The 14,353-nt window shown below is 60.7% G+C and overlaps 1 protein-coding gene across 7 annotated transcripts in view; it reads left to right on the forward strand.

Annotated features, from left to right (window-relative positions):
* Nucleotides 1-686: 686 nt before the first annotated feature.
* Nucleotides 687-14,353, forward strand: part of LOC143162098 (diacylglycerol kinase beta-like) — a 30,117-nt gene continuing 16,450 nt past the window's right edge. For 4 of the 7 annotated variants that reach the window (XM_076341861.1, XM_076341863.1, XM_076341862.1 and 1 more), the window contains exons 1-7: nt 687-774; nt 7,691-7,960; nt 10,076-10,152; nt 11,527-11,692; nt 12,508-12,744; nt 13,569-13,739; nt 14,192-14,241. In XM_076341861.1, the coding sequence (XP_076197976.1) occupies nt 7,894-7,960; nt 10,076-10,152; nt 11,527-11,692; nt 12,508-12,744; nt 13,569-13,739; nt 14,192-14,241 (768 nt within the window). In that variant the 5' untranslated portion in view covers nt 687-774; nt 7,691-7,893. Of the gene's footprint in view, nt 775-7,690; nt 7,961-10,075; nt 10,153-11,526; nt 11,693-11,952; nt 12,029-12,507; nt 12,745-13,568; nt 13,740-14,191; nt 14,242-14,353 lie in introns of those variants that run through there. The other 3 variants (XM_076341867.1, XM_076341865.1, XM_076341866.1) reach the window with 3 other exon arrangements.

The raw sequence follows: 14,353 nt of genomic DNA on the forward strand, positions 1-14,353 counted from the left end.
TAAATATAGTGAAACATAAATAATAGACATGCCTGAAATAGTGTTACCCCCGAGCAGGCAAGCGTACGCGTCATGGAAAGAAAATAAAAATGCTTTTTATCTGTTTTGGTATTTTTTTTGTTTGTTTTTGACGGTTTGTTCTGTTCCTTAGGAAAGAGCAACCTTTGCCATGGGTGAAACCGCTCAAAAGCAGGAAAGACCGAGGTGCAGGGGCATAAAAAGCCCCAGGGAAGAGAGCGGGACGGGGACGGGGATGGGGACAGGGATGGGGACACGGAGCGGCGGGGCACGGTGCAGGGCCGCTGGGAGATGGGGAAAGTCCTGCCGCTATGGGGTGGGGTGGTGGGAATTCATAATAAATGAGTTTTATCGTGGAAACACGGCTCCCGGTCCTCCCCGCAAGTCGCCTGCTACCCGCCACGGCGCTTCCCGGCGCTGCCTCGGGCCCAGGGAGGGGCGGGGGCGCGGTTGGGGCCGCCGGGCTCTTCCCTCCAACTCCTCCTCCTCCTCCTCCTCCCCCCCGACTGCCCGCCGGTGCCGGCGGAGGCGGGCAGAGCGGCGCGGCGCGGGCTGGGCCCGCTCGCATCCCACCGCATCCCCCCGCACCGCCCGCCCGGCTCCGCCTCGCCGAGGGAGCGGGGAGCTGCCGGGCTGCCCAGCGAGGCCGGCAACCGGCAGCCCCGGAGCCGCCACCGCCGGAGCGACCTGGCCGGCCCCGCCGTCCCGCGGGCGCTCCGCTGGCCGCCGCCGATGGCACCGCGCTGCCGCCTCCAAGTAAGGGGATAGCGGCGGGGGGACGCGGGGCTGCGGCAAGGGGGGGCACCGGGTACCCGCCGTGGGCTCGCCCCTCTCCAGCCGCAGGAAAATCCCGCCATCCACGCGGGACCGCCCCTCGCTCAGCCGCGACCTCCTGCCCCGGCCGGGACCGACTCGGCCATGCTCTCCCCACCCCCCCCCCGCCCGGCTCTCCGCGCCCCGCACGGTGCCCTCGGAGCCCGCGACACCCGCCGGGCCGGTCCCGACCCCGTCCTGAGGCCTTTGGGCCGGGTTTGTAGCGGTTTGGGGAGCGGGGACACACGTTCAAAGAGCGGGGCACGGGAGCCGGGGTCCCCGGGGTGCCCGGGCGGGGGAAAAGCTGCCCTAAGGGTCGGGAGGGACCCCCCGACAGCATCCCCTTGTCCCCCAGGGTAGAAAAGATGGCTGCCACCGAGCCTTTAACACAGCCTGGGGAGGCTATGCGATCTTCACTGGTGTCACAGCATGTGTTGGTTCTCAGCTTTGATATAAAACCACACACCCTTTCGATGGGCAAAGAAACAGCCCCAGTCAGCCGTTCCCCCATGTTGCCAGGCCGGAAAAGCTTGTTAGTGTCTTTCTTCTTAAGTAAAAATTGCTGGGGCTGTTTGCTTTGGAGGGCAGGAGGACCGAGGAGGTGTTCAGTGTGCCTGGCCTGCGGAAAGAGGCTGTCTGCAACTTGTTCTTCAGGTTGTTTCAGGGGATGAAAGGGGAGAAGAACATATTTCAAAGCTACTGGAAAGCAGCGTTATCCCACGCAAGGTGCAGTTCACCCATGGGACTCACTGCCGCAGGATTCTCGTGGGGAGAGAGCTGGGGCTTCCCTGTGCCGGCAGCAGGAAGCCCTGGGTTTGTAGGTGCGAGGTGATGGAGCCTGGAGCCCGGGGAGAATCCCAGGGAGGATCCCAGCCCCCAGGCTGCAGGGCCAGCCACTGCCTCCCAGTCTGGCGTGCGAAGGGGCTTTTCCGTGAGACAAGCTCTGGTCCGACTGGGACCTGCAGGGGAGGTGGTGAGGGGATGGGTCTCGCTCTAGCGAGATGGCTCTCGTCCTAGCTCCGATCCAGCCTGCTCCTAACTCAGCCAGCAAAATTATTCTCTAAAAAGGCAACAGCAGTAAGTTGGGAAGCCTAGGGTGTGAGATGAGCTGTTCTGGCCCTGGTGGGCTGATGGGGGGGCAGGGAGTGAGCTCCATGGGGGCTGTGCTGGGTCCCCGCTGTCCTCATGCAGCTGGGCTGAGCCAAGCTCTCCTAGCTCCCGGCTGGGAGTCGGTACATCCGCAGCCCTGGGGCCAGAGGGCCAGCCATGGCTACCCTCCTCTTCCCGTGTCACTGCCTGGCTGTGCGGGAGAGAGCACCTGCCATGCAAGAGCTAGTCATGGTGGCAGCTGGTCTCTTCTCCCTGGGTCTCTTCTCCCCAGCTTTGCTGGTCCTCTAACGCAGCAGTCGGGGAGAGGGGAGCATCTCTTCGCGAAACGCTGCTTGCTTGCTTAAAAGCTGCTAGGGAAGGATGCCCTGTAGCCAGGAGTGTGTGCAGAGGCCCAGCAATGTGCTCCTGGCACATGTGTGTACGCAGGTGTGGTTTTAACCCGGCAGGCAGCTAAACACCACACAGCCGTTCACCCTGCCAGTGGGATGGGGGAGAGAATCGGGGAAAAAAAAAAAGTAAAATTTGTGGCTTGAGATAAAGACAGTTTAATAGGACAGAAAAGGAAGGGAAAATAATAATAATAATAATGATAAAAGAATATACAAATCAAGTGATGCACAATGCAATTGCTCACCACCCGCTGTCCGATGCCCAGCCAGTTCCCGAGCAGCGGTCACCGCCCCCCAACTAACTCCCCCCAGTTTATATACTGAGCATGATGTCATATGGTATGGAATACCCCTTTGGCCAGTTTGGGTCAGCTGTCCTGGCTGTGCCCCCTCCCAGCTTCTCGCTGGCAGGGCATGAGAAGCTGAAAAGTCCTTGACTAGTGTAAGCACTACTTAGCAACAACTAAAACATCAGTGTGTTATCAACATTATTCTCATGGTAAATCCAAAACACAGCACTGTACCAACTACCAGGAAGAAAATTAACTCCATCCCAGCTGAAACCAGGACAGTGGGGTTTGGGGTTGTGCACCAACAACTGCCTCTGTGTTTGCTGGACTGCTGCCAAAGGCAGGGGAGCAGGTAGCTGGCACAACACACCGAAAAGTAGCTACTCCAGGTGGGAAGGAGCACCTCTCCTCCCACGAGAGGTGCTGAAGGCTGGCGGGCACAGGCTTATGGGCAGCTGCCTGCCCAGGTGCTCTCAGCACATCTGCCAGCACATTTCATTGCTCTGGTGCCACGAGGGTGCTCGGCACCCAAAGCAAAGTTGGTGCAAGGTACCCAGACAGCGTGCTTGGCTCTGTGTGGGTGGGTGGGTCGGCAAAGGGCTGGGGGAATGTGTAGAGAGCAACAGGCAGGGAGAATTGAAAAAGCAGATCCCAAGTGTCCTCTCAGGCTGGCAAAATCCAGAAAAGTGCGTTCTCCTGTCATTGCAGAAAATAGTTTGAGCGTGACTTGGTTTGGGTTAGTTTGCTGCAGTGGGACAGGAGGGATTTACACTCCACCCACCGTCTCAGGGGCCTCTCCCCAGCCCAACACAAAAACAGGCTGATCTTTCCAAAAGATGGGGCGGGCGGGCTGGAAAATGCCATTTCTGCAGGGACCCACTGTGCTTCTGCCCTGGGAGAAGATGTTGCGAGTGACTGGCTTTCAGCAGGCCCAACCAGGGATGCAGGGAAGAGCCCGGCTTCAGGCCGTGCTGTACCCCACTGCTACAGTCGGAGAGCTACAGTCTCTGCACATACAAGTGTGCATATGCACAGCAGGAGCTTTCCCTCCCTATGCCATCTCCTGAAGCTCAAGGAGCCAACATTTTTCCTTCCCAAAGGGCATCTGAAGCAGAAATCTCCTGCAGGCAGGGCATGCGCTTGCAGCCCCACTGTATGCCCCTGCAGAGCCAGTCCGAAGGCTGGAGGCTCTGCAAGAGTGTCCACTCTTCTGCCAGCACCTGGAGGCTGCCATCCCACCACCCACAGTTGCTCTGCCCCAGCTTGGGCAGAATTAGGTCTCCATCGCTATCTCTGGTCCCAGAGAGGGCAGGCAGGTGCTGGTGGAACAAGCCCTCCCAAACCTGCCGCGAGCCCCATGGCACTGTGCTGCGTGCCCGGGGAGCAGCCCAGGAGCTGGGTCCTTCATCCTCGGCAGCGCCAGGTGGCCAGGGGATGGCTGGGAGGCTCGTGGGCAGGGGTGGCTGGTTGGAAAAACAGCTCCTCTGCCCTCCCATCACTGCTCCCAGGAGCCCCCCCAGCCCTGGACACTGGGGGTGCCTGTGGGCAGCCCTTTCTCGTGGATACTGAGACGTGCCCACTGCCCATGGCTTGGCCCTGCCGCTGCCGGCCCAGGCCCTGCTCACCGGTGGGGACTGGCCCATCGCCAGCTTCAGCCTGGCATCTCCCTTGTTGACGTGAGCGTTTCAGGCCCTACATGGCCGGGCCCTGGCTCCCACCGAGCTGTGCCCGCACTGGGAGATGCTCCCTGTGGCGCCTCCTTCATCACCCCTTGCCAAGCCCTCAGCTCCCTTGCCCGGCCCCAGGGCTGGCAGGATGCTCTGTGCGGGGGCTTCCCGAGGGCTTTGGCACCAGCTAATCCCCCGGGAGGGTTTGGGAGGTGCTCGGAGCCCTGCTGGCTCCCCCCTCTCCATCCTCCCCTGGCCACTTCAGCTGCCCTGAGTCACACCGCACCGCCAGTGCCGGCAGAACGGCAAAGCCCACGCGCATGGCTGGCAGGCACGGAGCGAGAAGGGGGAGAGTGGCCACGTCCCGGTAAGCGCTTTCAGGCAGGGTAATCTGGTGTTATTTGTAACACTAGTAGGGGAGCTATTTTTAGAGAGAGGCAAATTTGATTTAATAGAACATAATTTGCCACTGACAATTCAGAGGGCGGCCAAACAAGCAGCAGCTGGATTCCTAAGGAGGCTTTTTCCTGCCATTCCTGAAATCCAAGGCTGACGTACCAGAAGTGGCATTTGTTATTGCAGCAATTGCTGGGGGAAAGCCCCTTGGGATGGCCCAATTAGCTCTGCTTTGCTTTCCTTCTATTGCTTCGTGCTGCCCCATAACCCACCGTTAAAAGAAGCAAAGGATATTTTTGCTGCCATCCATCATGGGAGGACTTGGTGCCCCCGAACTCCTTCAGGCAGCTGGAGCCAGCTAGGTTCCCCCCTTCGCCTTTTCTTCTACAGGCTGAGCTAGCTCTGCTCTCTCAGCCTCTCCTTATATAAATTTAGGATAAAAAAGGTTCTGGTCAAGCCAAACAGCTCATTTGCTAGGAAACAGAAAGCCTGTGTGCACTCCTGGAGGGTTTCTTACAGACTGAGTTCTTCTGGACTCGCCTCAGAGATACCTCGAGACAAACCCTTCATCCTGGAAAGGTGCAAACACCATATTCCTGCTTGTCCTTTCCCCGAGATGAAGATCCCCAGAAAACCAATGCCAGTGTGGGAAGACGTTGGGTATTTTTTTCTAGCCCTAAAACAGTTGTGTCCAGCTTTGTCCCCATTTGGTGGCATGGGGACAAAGAGCCACCGGGATGAGCTGGGACAGCCGCAGGCTGGAGGCAAGTTGCCATGGGGTGGGGAGGTGACATTTCCCTTGGGTTGTGTGTTGTCCCCACACAAGTGACCCAAGGGCAGAGCAGTGCGGGCACATGGCATCATCCCCCCCAGCCCTGGGGTAGCCGTCCCGCTTCCACCCCAGGCAGGAGCAGCAGAAGCATCTCGGGCGGTCCCCAAGCCCCTGCCAGCTCAGCCCCCACTGCACTCCTGACAGCCTCAGAGCCATGTTGTGCTGCAGCCAAGAAGCCCCAGGCCATGGGACAGGAGTGCTGAGGACAAGAGCCCCAGCAGCTATGCCCCCCGGGGCTGTCTCCTGCTAGCAGAGGGAGGGGAGAGCCACGGGGGAGAGGGGCAGGAGCATTTCTGGGCAGCAGCATCTGCCCAGCTCTTGGAGAGCATCCTCGGGCAGCAGCATCCCCGGCAGGGCACAGCTTCATACCCAGCAAAATTTGCCATGAGGCAAATCCCCTCTGCCTGCCGGCTGGCCCCACACAGCACAGGGCTGGAGCAGCTCCCTGGCAGTGAAGCAGGGTGTGCTCCGAGCTGCAGCTCCTGGCTGCTCTCGGAAGGAAAGGGCTGAGCAGGACTAAGCACAACCTGTGTCATTTAACTCCAGCAAACATGCGCCCGGGGTTTGGTGGGCTTCTCTCCAGATGAACAGTCACTCCCCGTGGCTGGAAAAGCCCTCGGCAGCCATCCGGGTGTGTGCTCAGCCCTGTGCTGCTCACTCAGGGGTCACCGTCCTCCCCGTAGCCGCGAGGAGGGGTTTGCAGCACTTCCTCCTCCGACAACACACTCCCTCCTCCGACAACATGGGGCTTTGCCCTTGGGCCATGTCTCGCCCTGGAGTACTTGCAGCGGCTGGAGTTAAAGCCAAAATAACATTAGTAAAGAAAATTGGTTCTGCTGGGGACTGAGCAGCAATGCTTCCCTGATCGCATCCCAAAAGCCCCATGAAGGTGGTCACATCTCCTTGCTGACACTGGGGCTGCCCTGTGTGGTTGGGGTGAAGAAGGTCTATCCCAGAGACGGGCTGTGGTGGAAATCCTGAGGATGAGGGGTTAAGTGCCTGCCCCTGCTGCACCCTGTGTGCGACTGTCCCTAGGGACACTGGCTGGGGGTTGTGTGGCACGTGCGACCCGGCAGCTCCCCAAAATGACTCATTCACCTTAATCAAATGCCTTTTCCCATGAATGAAAAGGCACCATGGGCAGCCCAGCCAGCTGCGGGGGGTGCGGGTACTCCCCGAGCATCGCCCCAAGTTGCGCAGCTTTTCCCAGCTCGCCCATGCTCCGCTTTCTCCAGTCCGTCAGCTCAAGCTGGTGAAAACCGGGAGGCAACATTTAGCAAGGAGATGGTCCTAAAATCGAGATCAAATTGCTCTCCTCTGCTCCTTGAAGAACAACCACCTCCTTGGGAAGCTGCCCTTTCCCCCCATGACTGATTCAGTTAAGTGAAGAAGCTAATCGATTTTGAAGCCTGCAAATGGATGGGCTGGAGAGGGCCGCTTCTGACATTTCCTCTGCAGCACAGGTTTTTCCAGCCCAAGCAGGTTCCCTCTCACCCAATTTTGAATGTAGATTTTCATTTACAATAATTCTCGGTGGTGGAGCCAGCTAAAGGTCACCACCAGCTTTGGAGATGAAGGTGCGAGCTGGGAGTTTCCTCTCGATCAGATCCCCTGCCTCCAGGCACTGCGTCTTCTCTAATTAATTGTGTCCTTCCTTCTGCTCCTATCATGCTGGGTTCCCCTGGAAAATGCTGGGGGTAAATAAGGCAACAAGCTCCTTTCTCTGCCGCAGCATTTGCCTTGCCTCTATCGAGCCACACCCTCCAGTCGCTGAGAGCTGTGGCCATTGCAGGTGGCACCATGCCAGCTCCATGGCAGAGGGGCTCCGAGGACGGTCACAAGGCAAGGTGCTCTGTCTTCCTCCTTGCACTCGCCCCCGTTTCTGCCAGCCCCCCACTGCAGCTGACACACTCCCCTCTCCATTCCCGTGGGGCACCTGGAGCAGGGGTCTCCCACATCCACGGCAGGGGGCCCTCCCCAGCTGGGAAAGCACCCTTGCACCCCATTTCCAAGCTCATGCACCCCCTGTGCCAGCCCCAGTGACCACCACTGCTGCAGGCGACTCTCCCCCGGGGGGGAGCCATGGCAGGGTACCCTGTGGAGACAGAAGCCAGCCTCTGCCTGCCGCGGGCAGGGCACCGCTGACCCCCTCCTCTCTTTCTGTCCTCACTCTAGGGAGGAAGGTGCTGACCGGCTGCTCCTGGCTCTGGGGTTTGCTGCCCACGGGCTCAGCGGGATGATGCCAGCTGTCCGAGAGCCCCCCATACCCCTCACAATGCCGATGTGACCAAGCAGCTGGCTGGGACCTGTGGCGCCAAGCCCAGCACGGGGAGCGCAGTGGCTCGTGGCCCCCCCCAGGTGGGCCCTGCCACCCAAAGATGAGTGATGGTGGGTGGATCTCGCTTAGCCCCACCGAGTTTGCCCAGCTCCAGCAGTACACGGACTGTGAGTACCCTGCGCCCCCCACACATCCCCACTGGGACAGGGAGAGGGGTTTTAAAAGTCCTGCTGATCTGTGCCGGACTGGTGTCCTACATGTCCTTGATGTCCTGGAGAACTAGATGACTTCTTAGGTTTTGAATGGGGAGGCTGGGAAGGTCCCTGACCCTCAGCACTGGCTGGTGGGGCATGGCAGAGGAATCCCCATGCCTGCGTGCCCAGGAGGATTTAGCTGAGCACAAGCCCCCCCTGCTTTGGGGGACGCACACATGAGCACAGCTCGGTCCCTCTGAAGGCGGCCAGCTCCCACGTTCGTTAGCAAAGCGAAATGCCAGCAAGGAAAGCAGATTGGCTTTTCCTAAACACGCAGAGCTGCTCCACGGCTCGCCTCAGGTTGCCAGCCCTCTGTGGTAATTTTACTTAGCACTTTTGCAGAGCAACCCTCTCCTGCAGCTGCTGCCGAGGAGAGGAGGTTGGCGGCAGTGCCATGGGGTCCTGGGGCTGTGAGCAGCTGCGAAGGGAGCCTGGGCAAAGCCCAGGGGTCCAAAACCAGGTCCTTGATGTCCTGCCTGCTGGAGAGCCAGCGTGCGGGCGTGCTCCTTGCGGCAGGCAATGGAGAAGTGGTGCAGCCCAGGGAGGCGCTGAGAGCAGGGCAGGATGGGCAGAAAAGCCCAGCCAGGACTGTGGGATGAAGGGAGAAGGGGTGTAAAATCTCAGGGGCATCGCTTTGCAGGGGCAGCACAACCCCAGGATGAGCAGGCTCCTGTAGCTGTGTGGGAGAGGACTGGGAGGCAAAGGAGACCCCATGAGCCCCCTGGGGCTGTCCTCATGATGCTGCGCATCATAGGGGTGAGGCGAACTGTGTCAGGGCTGACAGCGCAGGGAGGCACGGTCTCTGAATCCAAACAGCTCAGTGCAAGCTGTTCCCTGCCTCCTGCCTGCCTGCCAGACATCCCAGGCAGGTGCAGGCAGGGCTGCGAGCAGAGGTGTGTGCACAGCATCACTGTCTGCATCTCATCCTGCCTCTCCGGAGAACGGGCTCTGCTTTCTTGAATCACAGACCATAAAACGCCATCTGTAATGCTGAGCTCAGAACATGTACGGTGTCTTCGTTTCGTTAATCAAAGTTTGGCGAGCAAGGCTGCAGCGTGGGCAGCTGCCTCCTCCCTGGGAGGGTGGCCTGGCACCAGGCTGCGGAGCAGGGCTCAGGGGTCCTCCCACAGGTCCTCCCCAGCCCTGGGGCCAGGAGCCCCCTCCTCAAGTGCATGCTGTCCCCGAGTTGTGCTCTGCAACCCCCAGACCTGCCCCAGGCATCCCGGACACTCGTGGTCCAGCACCAAGCTCCATCCGCAGTGGAGGGCTAGGGGGAGCAGGAGCCAGCACAACCCCCTGCTTGGGGAGAGGATTTCACAGTAGTTAACAGGGCTGGCATGTCTGAGCACCTTTTAAATGGACATGCCCAGAGATCTGTGTCTGAAGGTTAGGGCTTAATGTTACCTCCCCTTGATCTTTTTTTCTGGTTTTCCCTTATTTCTCAATTTTGGAAGGACTGATGTCCCTCCAGCCACTCCAGCACTGAGGACACCCAGCCAGGAGAACTCATGGGCCATTTACTGTTTGTGTGGAGGTTTGCATGGAGCAATACCCTTCTCATTCTCCCTCCTGCACCTCCTGGAGATGCTGATGAGCAGCCCAGGGCAGGCTTCAGGGATGGCTCAGGCTGCTGAGCAGGCATAAGCTCTCAGCGTGGGGGCAGCCACCCAAAGCCTGTGTGGAGGGGCCGAGGCAGGGACGGCCAGGCTTTGTGCTCAGCATTGCCCCCGGAGCAGCTGGGACCAGGGAGTGGTCCGGGCTTTCCTTGCCCAGCGCCGTGGCTTCGCTCTGGGTCTGCATTTATTTTCATATAGGTAGGAGGAAGAGGACCCATCTCTGCTGGCAAGCTTTACCTGCACTCCAAAGGGGGAGGGAAAAGCAGGGCATGGGTGGCCCCTTCCCAGGCATGGAGGGGACCAGAAATTGCGTATCCAGCAGATAAACTTGACTCCACCATCCTGAATGGTGGTCTAACGGCGAAGGGGGCTCGCCGGCACCATGCTCAGTGCGATGCCTTTGTCTCCCCAGACTCCACCAAGAAGCTCAAGGATGTCCTGGAGGAGTTCCACGGGGATGGCGTCCTCTCGAGGTACAACCCTGAACAGGTATGGCCCTGTCCCCTCCAGCCTTCCCGCATGCTGCTGGCAGCTCCTGGCCTCCCTCAGCCCAGCTCCCGCAGCTAAAAGCAGCCAGGAGAAGGCAGATCTGTCTGTCCGCCCCCCCGCCTCTCCCCATGGTCGTGCTCCCAGGACTGGGAAAGATGCTCCCACAGATGGGGAGCATCTTTCCCAGCCCCCAACCACATCCTCCCCTGGCCATCCCGGGGACCAGGCTTGCCGCACGGCCATCCCACCCCATCCCACCAATGCTCCCGGGACTCCGTGGTCGCACTGCCGTCCTGTGCTGGCTGCAGGCTCCCTTGCTGAGAGCGTTTTGGGGCATCTCCTTGGCAGGCAGAAGCCGGGAGGGATTTACTCTCTCTTTCCCCAAAAGCAAATGATTTTGCTGTTGCCAGCGCAGGGACAGGGGAAGGCCCTATGCCTTCTCGCTTTTGCCTGGGGAAGGCTGGGTTTATTTTTTCTAAGCGGTGCTTTCAGAGGGACCTATTAGTGTGCCAGCAAGACAGAGCCTTTCACAGGGGCCATAATCACTAGAAACGAGGCGAAACAAAAAATCAGTGGGCTGAATGCAGCGAGGAGGGGCAGCAAAACTACCCTGCTATTCAAGGGCACCACGGGACCCTTGCTTCAGCTGGGGCTACAAAAGCCATTGGGAAGGCAATGTCCCGATGTGATGGGGATGCCCAGCAGGGAAGGAGGAGGCGAGGAGACCTCGGGAGGATGGTAGACCCCAGGGGCTGGGGGTGGGTCAGAGGGTCCCACTGCTCTGTGCCCTGCCCTGGGGGAGCGGGAGGCTTTCAGAGCACAGCTCATTACACCCCTCTTCCTCCAACACCCCCAGCTTCCTTTGGCTGTGCCAGAAGGTCTGTATTTAGTTCCTCAATTGTTTGCCAGGAGCTGAGCACCCAGCTCCGTCAGAGCCTCCTGCCCCTCCAGTGAGCTGTCCACCATCTGCGGGGGTCCACTGGCTGCAGACCCTCGGGCAGGCAAGCTGGCTGCTGCCCCAGCGCCTGCAAGTGCCGTCCCACCACGGCTCTGCCCTTCCCTGCCGCTCCCCCAGCTCCTACCCCAGCTGCTGCGGCTCTCGTCCCTGCTCCCAACACCGCTGACCTGGCTCAGCTGCGCCAGCCCCCAGCAGCCAGCTGGCACTGGGGATTTCTGGCCCTGCTGCCTCTGGGTCCCTTTAGGTTATATCCCATCACTGGGATTTGGGAAGCCAGCAGTTTTGGGGAGGGCTCTGCAGCTGATGTGCCCGGTGAGGGGGACCCAGGGCATGGGACATGCCCCCTCTGCTGGCAGCTCTGCACCCCCATGGCGTGCCCAGGGCACCTCTGTCATCCTCCTCTGTCCCCTCCCCAGCCCATTGACTATGAGGGCTTTCGCCTCTTCATGAAGACCTACCTGGAGGCAGATGTGCCCGAAGAGCTTTGCCAACACCTCTTCACCTCCTTCAAGCGTAAGATATGCCAAGCCTCCCCTGAGACCCAGCACCAGAGCCCCGGCGTCTCGCAGCTCAACACCCTCGGTGAGCCAGCCCTGCCCCTGCTGCCCAGCCGGGCACACCGTGGCACCGTGGCACGTTGGGCTCACTCCCACGCCACCCCACAGGGACGAAGGTTGTGGGGTGGCACCCACAGTGGGTGGCATTGGGGCCAGCACACAGCTCAGCTCTGTCCCATCTGACAGACAGGCTCCCAGGGACCCTGCATTGCTCCAGGGAGGAGAGGGCTTTCCCCAAGGTGGGGACCCACAGGGCACCATTGCACTGATTGCTCCCTTTCCTCCGCGCATTCAGAGCCCAAGTCACTCGATGCTGGCATCTCCATCCAGACCAAGGTGGCCTGCGCCCCTGTCACAGCAGGTACCAGCACGGGCGGCCACCGAGCGCATGGCTGCACCCAGAGCAGGGGACGTGTGCTGGGTATCCAGCTTCTGCCTTCCCCGGCCCCTGCCTGGGTGGATTCACAGCACGTGGAGACATCTGCTGAAAGGACCATAAACTGCAAAAGAAAAGGGAGAATCTTCCCTGGGTGCCTGGCTGCCGCATCGGGGCATGGTGGCAGGGGACCACGTCCTCCCTGCCTGGTCCCGAGCACTGTGGCGGCCAGCACCTGGGGACGGGAGTGCTGCTGGGAGCCGCTGGGCCAGGCAGAAGGGTGAGGGGCTGCCCACAGTGCCCCTTGGAGAGCCTTGGGGCCGGGATGCCAGCCTGCTTTTGGGCTAGCAAAGAGGACCCAGGGTGAGCGACTGGCACCCAGGCGGGGCTCCTGGAGGAAGGGGGTTTGCCGGGCACAGGCACCCTGGTGTCACACTGCCCACGGGCCTATGTCTGCTTTGCAGGGATCAACGGGAAAATGCTCCTAAGTGCCCTGGGACGACACACTCCTGAGCCCAAGAGCTGCCACAGCAACGTGGCTGAGCCACAGCCAGCATCCCTCACCCCAGCATCGATCCCCAACACCTCCCCCAGCTGGTCCAGGTCATCTTCCCAGAAGTCCACCACCGGCACCCCTTCTGCTCACAACTGCTCAGGCTCTTCAAAGATCTCTGGGTCCCTGCTCAGCCCTCAGTCACCAGGTGAGCTTGGCTGGGGCTCCACGGGGAACACAGGCAGTGACAAGCCCTCCCCGGTTTCCCAAGCCGCAGAGCCGCACCTTGCCCTGGTGGTGCAGCTGGTCAAGTCCCCAGCGTGGTGGCGGTGACCTTCCAAACTCAGTGGGTTCCTGGTGTCTTGACACCTTTGCTTTGCAAGCTTAAGCCACTGATCCCATCCCACAGAGCCCCCGCCAGTCAATGTCTTAATTACCTGGCAGCAGCTCCTAGCGAGGGGGGATCTGAGCAGTGACTCATAGCTGCCTCCAGCCAAGCTCCTGCCAGCCACCGACGAGGGGAGTGCTGGGAATGGCCCCTCCGCCAGGAGCAGCCATCTGCCGAAGGCTGCCGCCGGCGCAGGCAGCTGCGAGCGTGGGCTGTCCCGGCACCTCAGCAAGCTGCCCAGCCGCCAGCCGAGCTTCTCGCTCCTTCTGGCTGGGTGCTTGTCCCTGGCAGGGCATGTCCCTATGGGCTCCCACCACTCATCTTGCCCGCACCTGCCATGCCAGAGGTGCAGAGGTCTGCGCCCTGGGGACTGACTGGCAGTGTTCAGCCCTGCTCCTGCGCCAGCCCTGCGTCCCCTTCATGTGCCCAGCCTTGCTCCTGCGATGGCACCCAGTGCCGTGTTCCCTTCGTGTGCCCAGCCCTGCTCCCACAATGGCACCCAGCTCTGCATCCTCCGCAGCTTGCCCGCCCCACGCTGAATGGGACCCTGCCCTGGAGTTCACGTGCTGCCAGCCCCATGTCCCAGCTGGCATGGCTCCTTGTCCCCCTGTGCATGGCCTTCATCCCCCCCTCCCTGCCCACAGGCCTGAGGAGCATGGAGAAGAGGTTACCCTTCAGCCTGCGGAAGAGCCACAGCTCCCTGAAAGCTGCTCCCCTGCCGCCCCTCGCCCCCCTGGCCCAGGTGGTCCACCTGAAGGACATCGTTTGCTACCTGTCCCTGTTAGAGAGGGGACGGGCAGAGGACAAGCTGGAGTGTAAGTGGGACCCTGGGGTCACAGGCTGCCGGTCACGCCGTGTGGAGGGGGGACCAGTGGTGGGAGGCATCACCTGGGGGGTACACCCAAGGAGGGGTGCAGGGCTGGACGCTCCTGCTCACTTTTTAATGCTGAAACATTAAAAGCACTTGGGAAACCTGGCTTTGGCTCCTGGGTGGGTTATTGCTAGAAAAGGGCCCTGCTCAGCATCGCCCCTCTGCTCCTGCCTGCCGGCACCCATGTCTGGCAGAGGCAGCCAGGGGTGCCACGGCTTCACACCAATACCGCGCAGCCTGGTACAGGCTCGGGTCACATCTCGCTCGGGCTGAGCTGCAGCGCTGCTCCCATCCTGCAGCCCTGGCAGCCCCGGCGGCCCCAGCACCGAGTACTGGCTGCCCGGGGTGCCCCGGGGCTGGGCTCTAACTGGCAGCTGGCTTCTCTTCTCCCTCTAGTTATGTTTCGCCTCTACGATACTGATGGAAACGGCCTCCTAGACAGCTCGGTAAGCCTTCCCTCGGGAGAGAAAGCAGGGGCTGCTCTGGGGGCCGGAGACACGCAGGGCCCTATCGGGATGCCTGCTCCCCCGTCAAGGCACTCCGAGCTAAACAGGGATA

Source organism: Aptenodytes patagonicus, chromosome 6 (genome assembly GCF_965638725.1).
Source record: "Aptenodytes patagonicus chromosome 6, bAptPat1.pri.cur, whole genome shotgun sequence".
Classification (NCBI taxonomy): domain Eukaryota; kingdom Metazoa; phylum Chordata; class Aves; order Sphenisciformes; family Spheniscidae; genus Aptenodytes; species Aptenodytes patagonicus.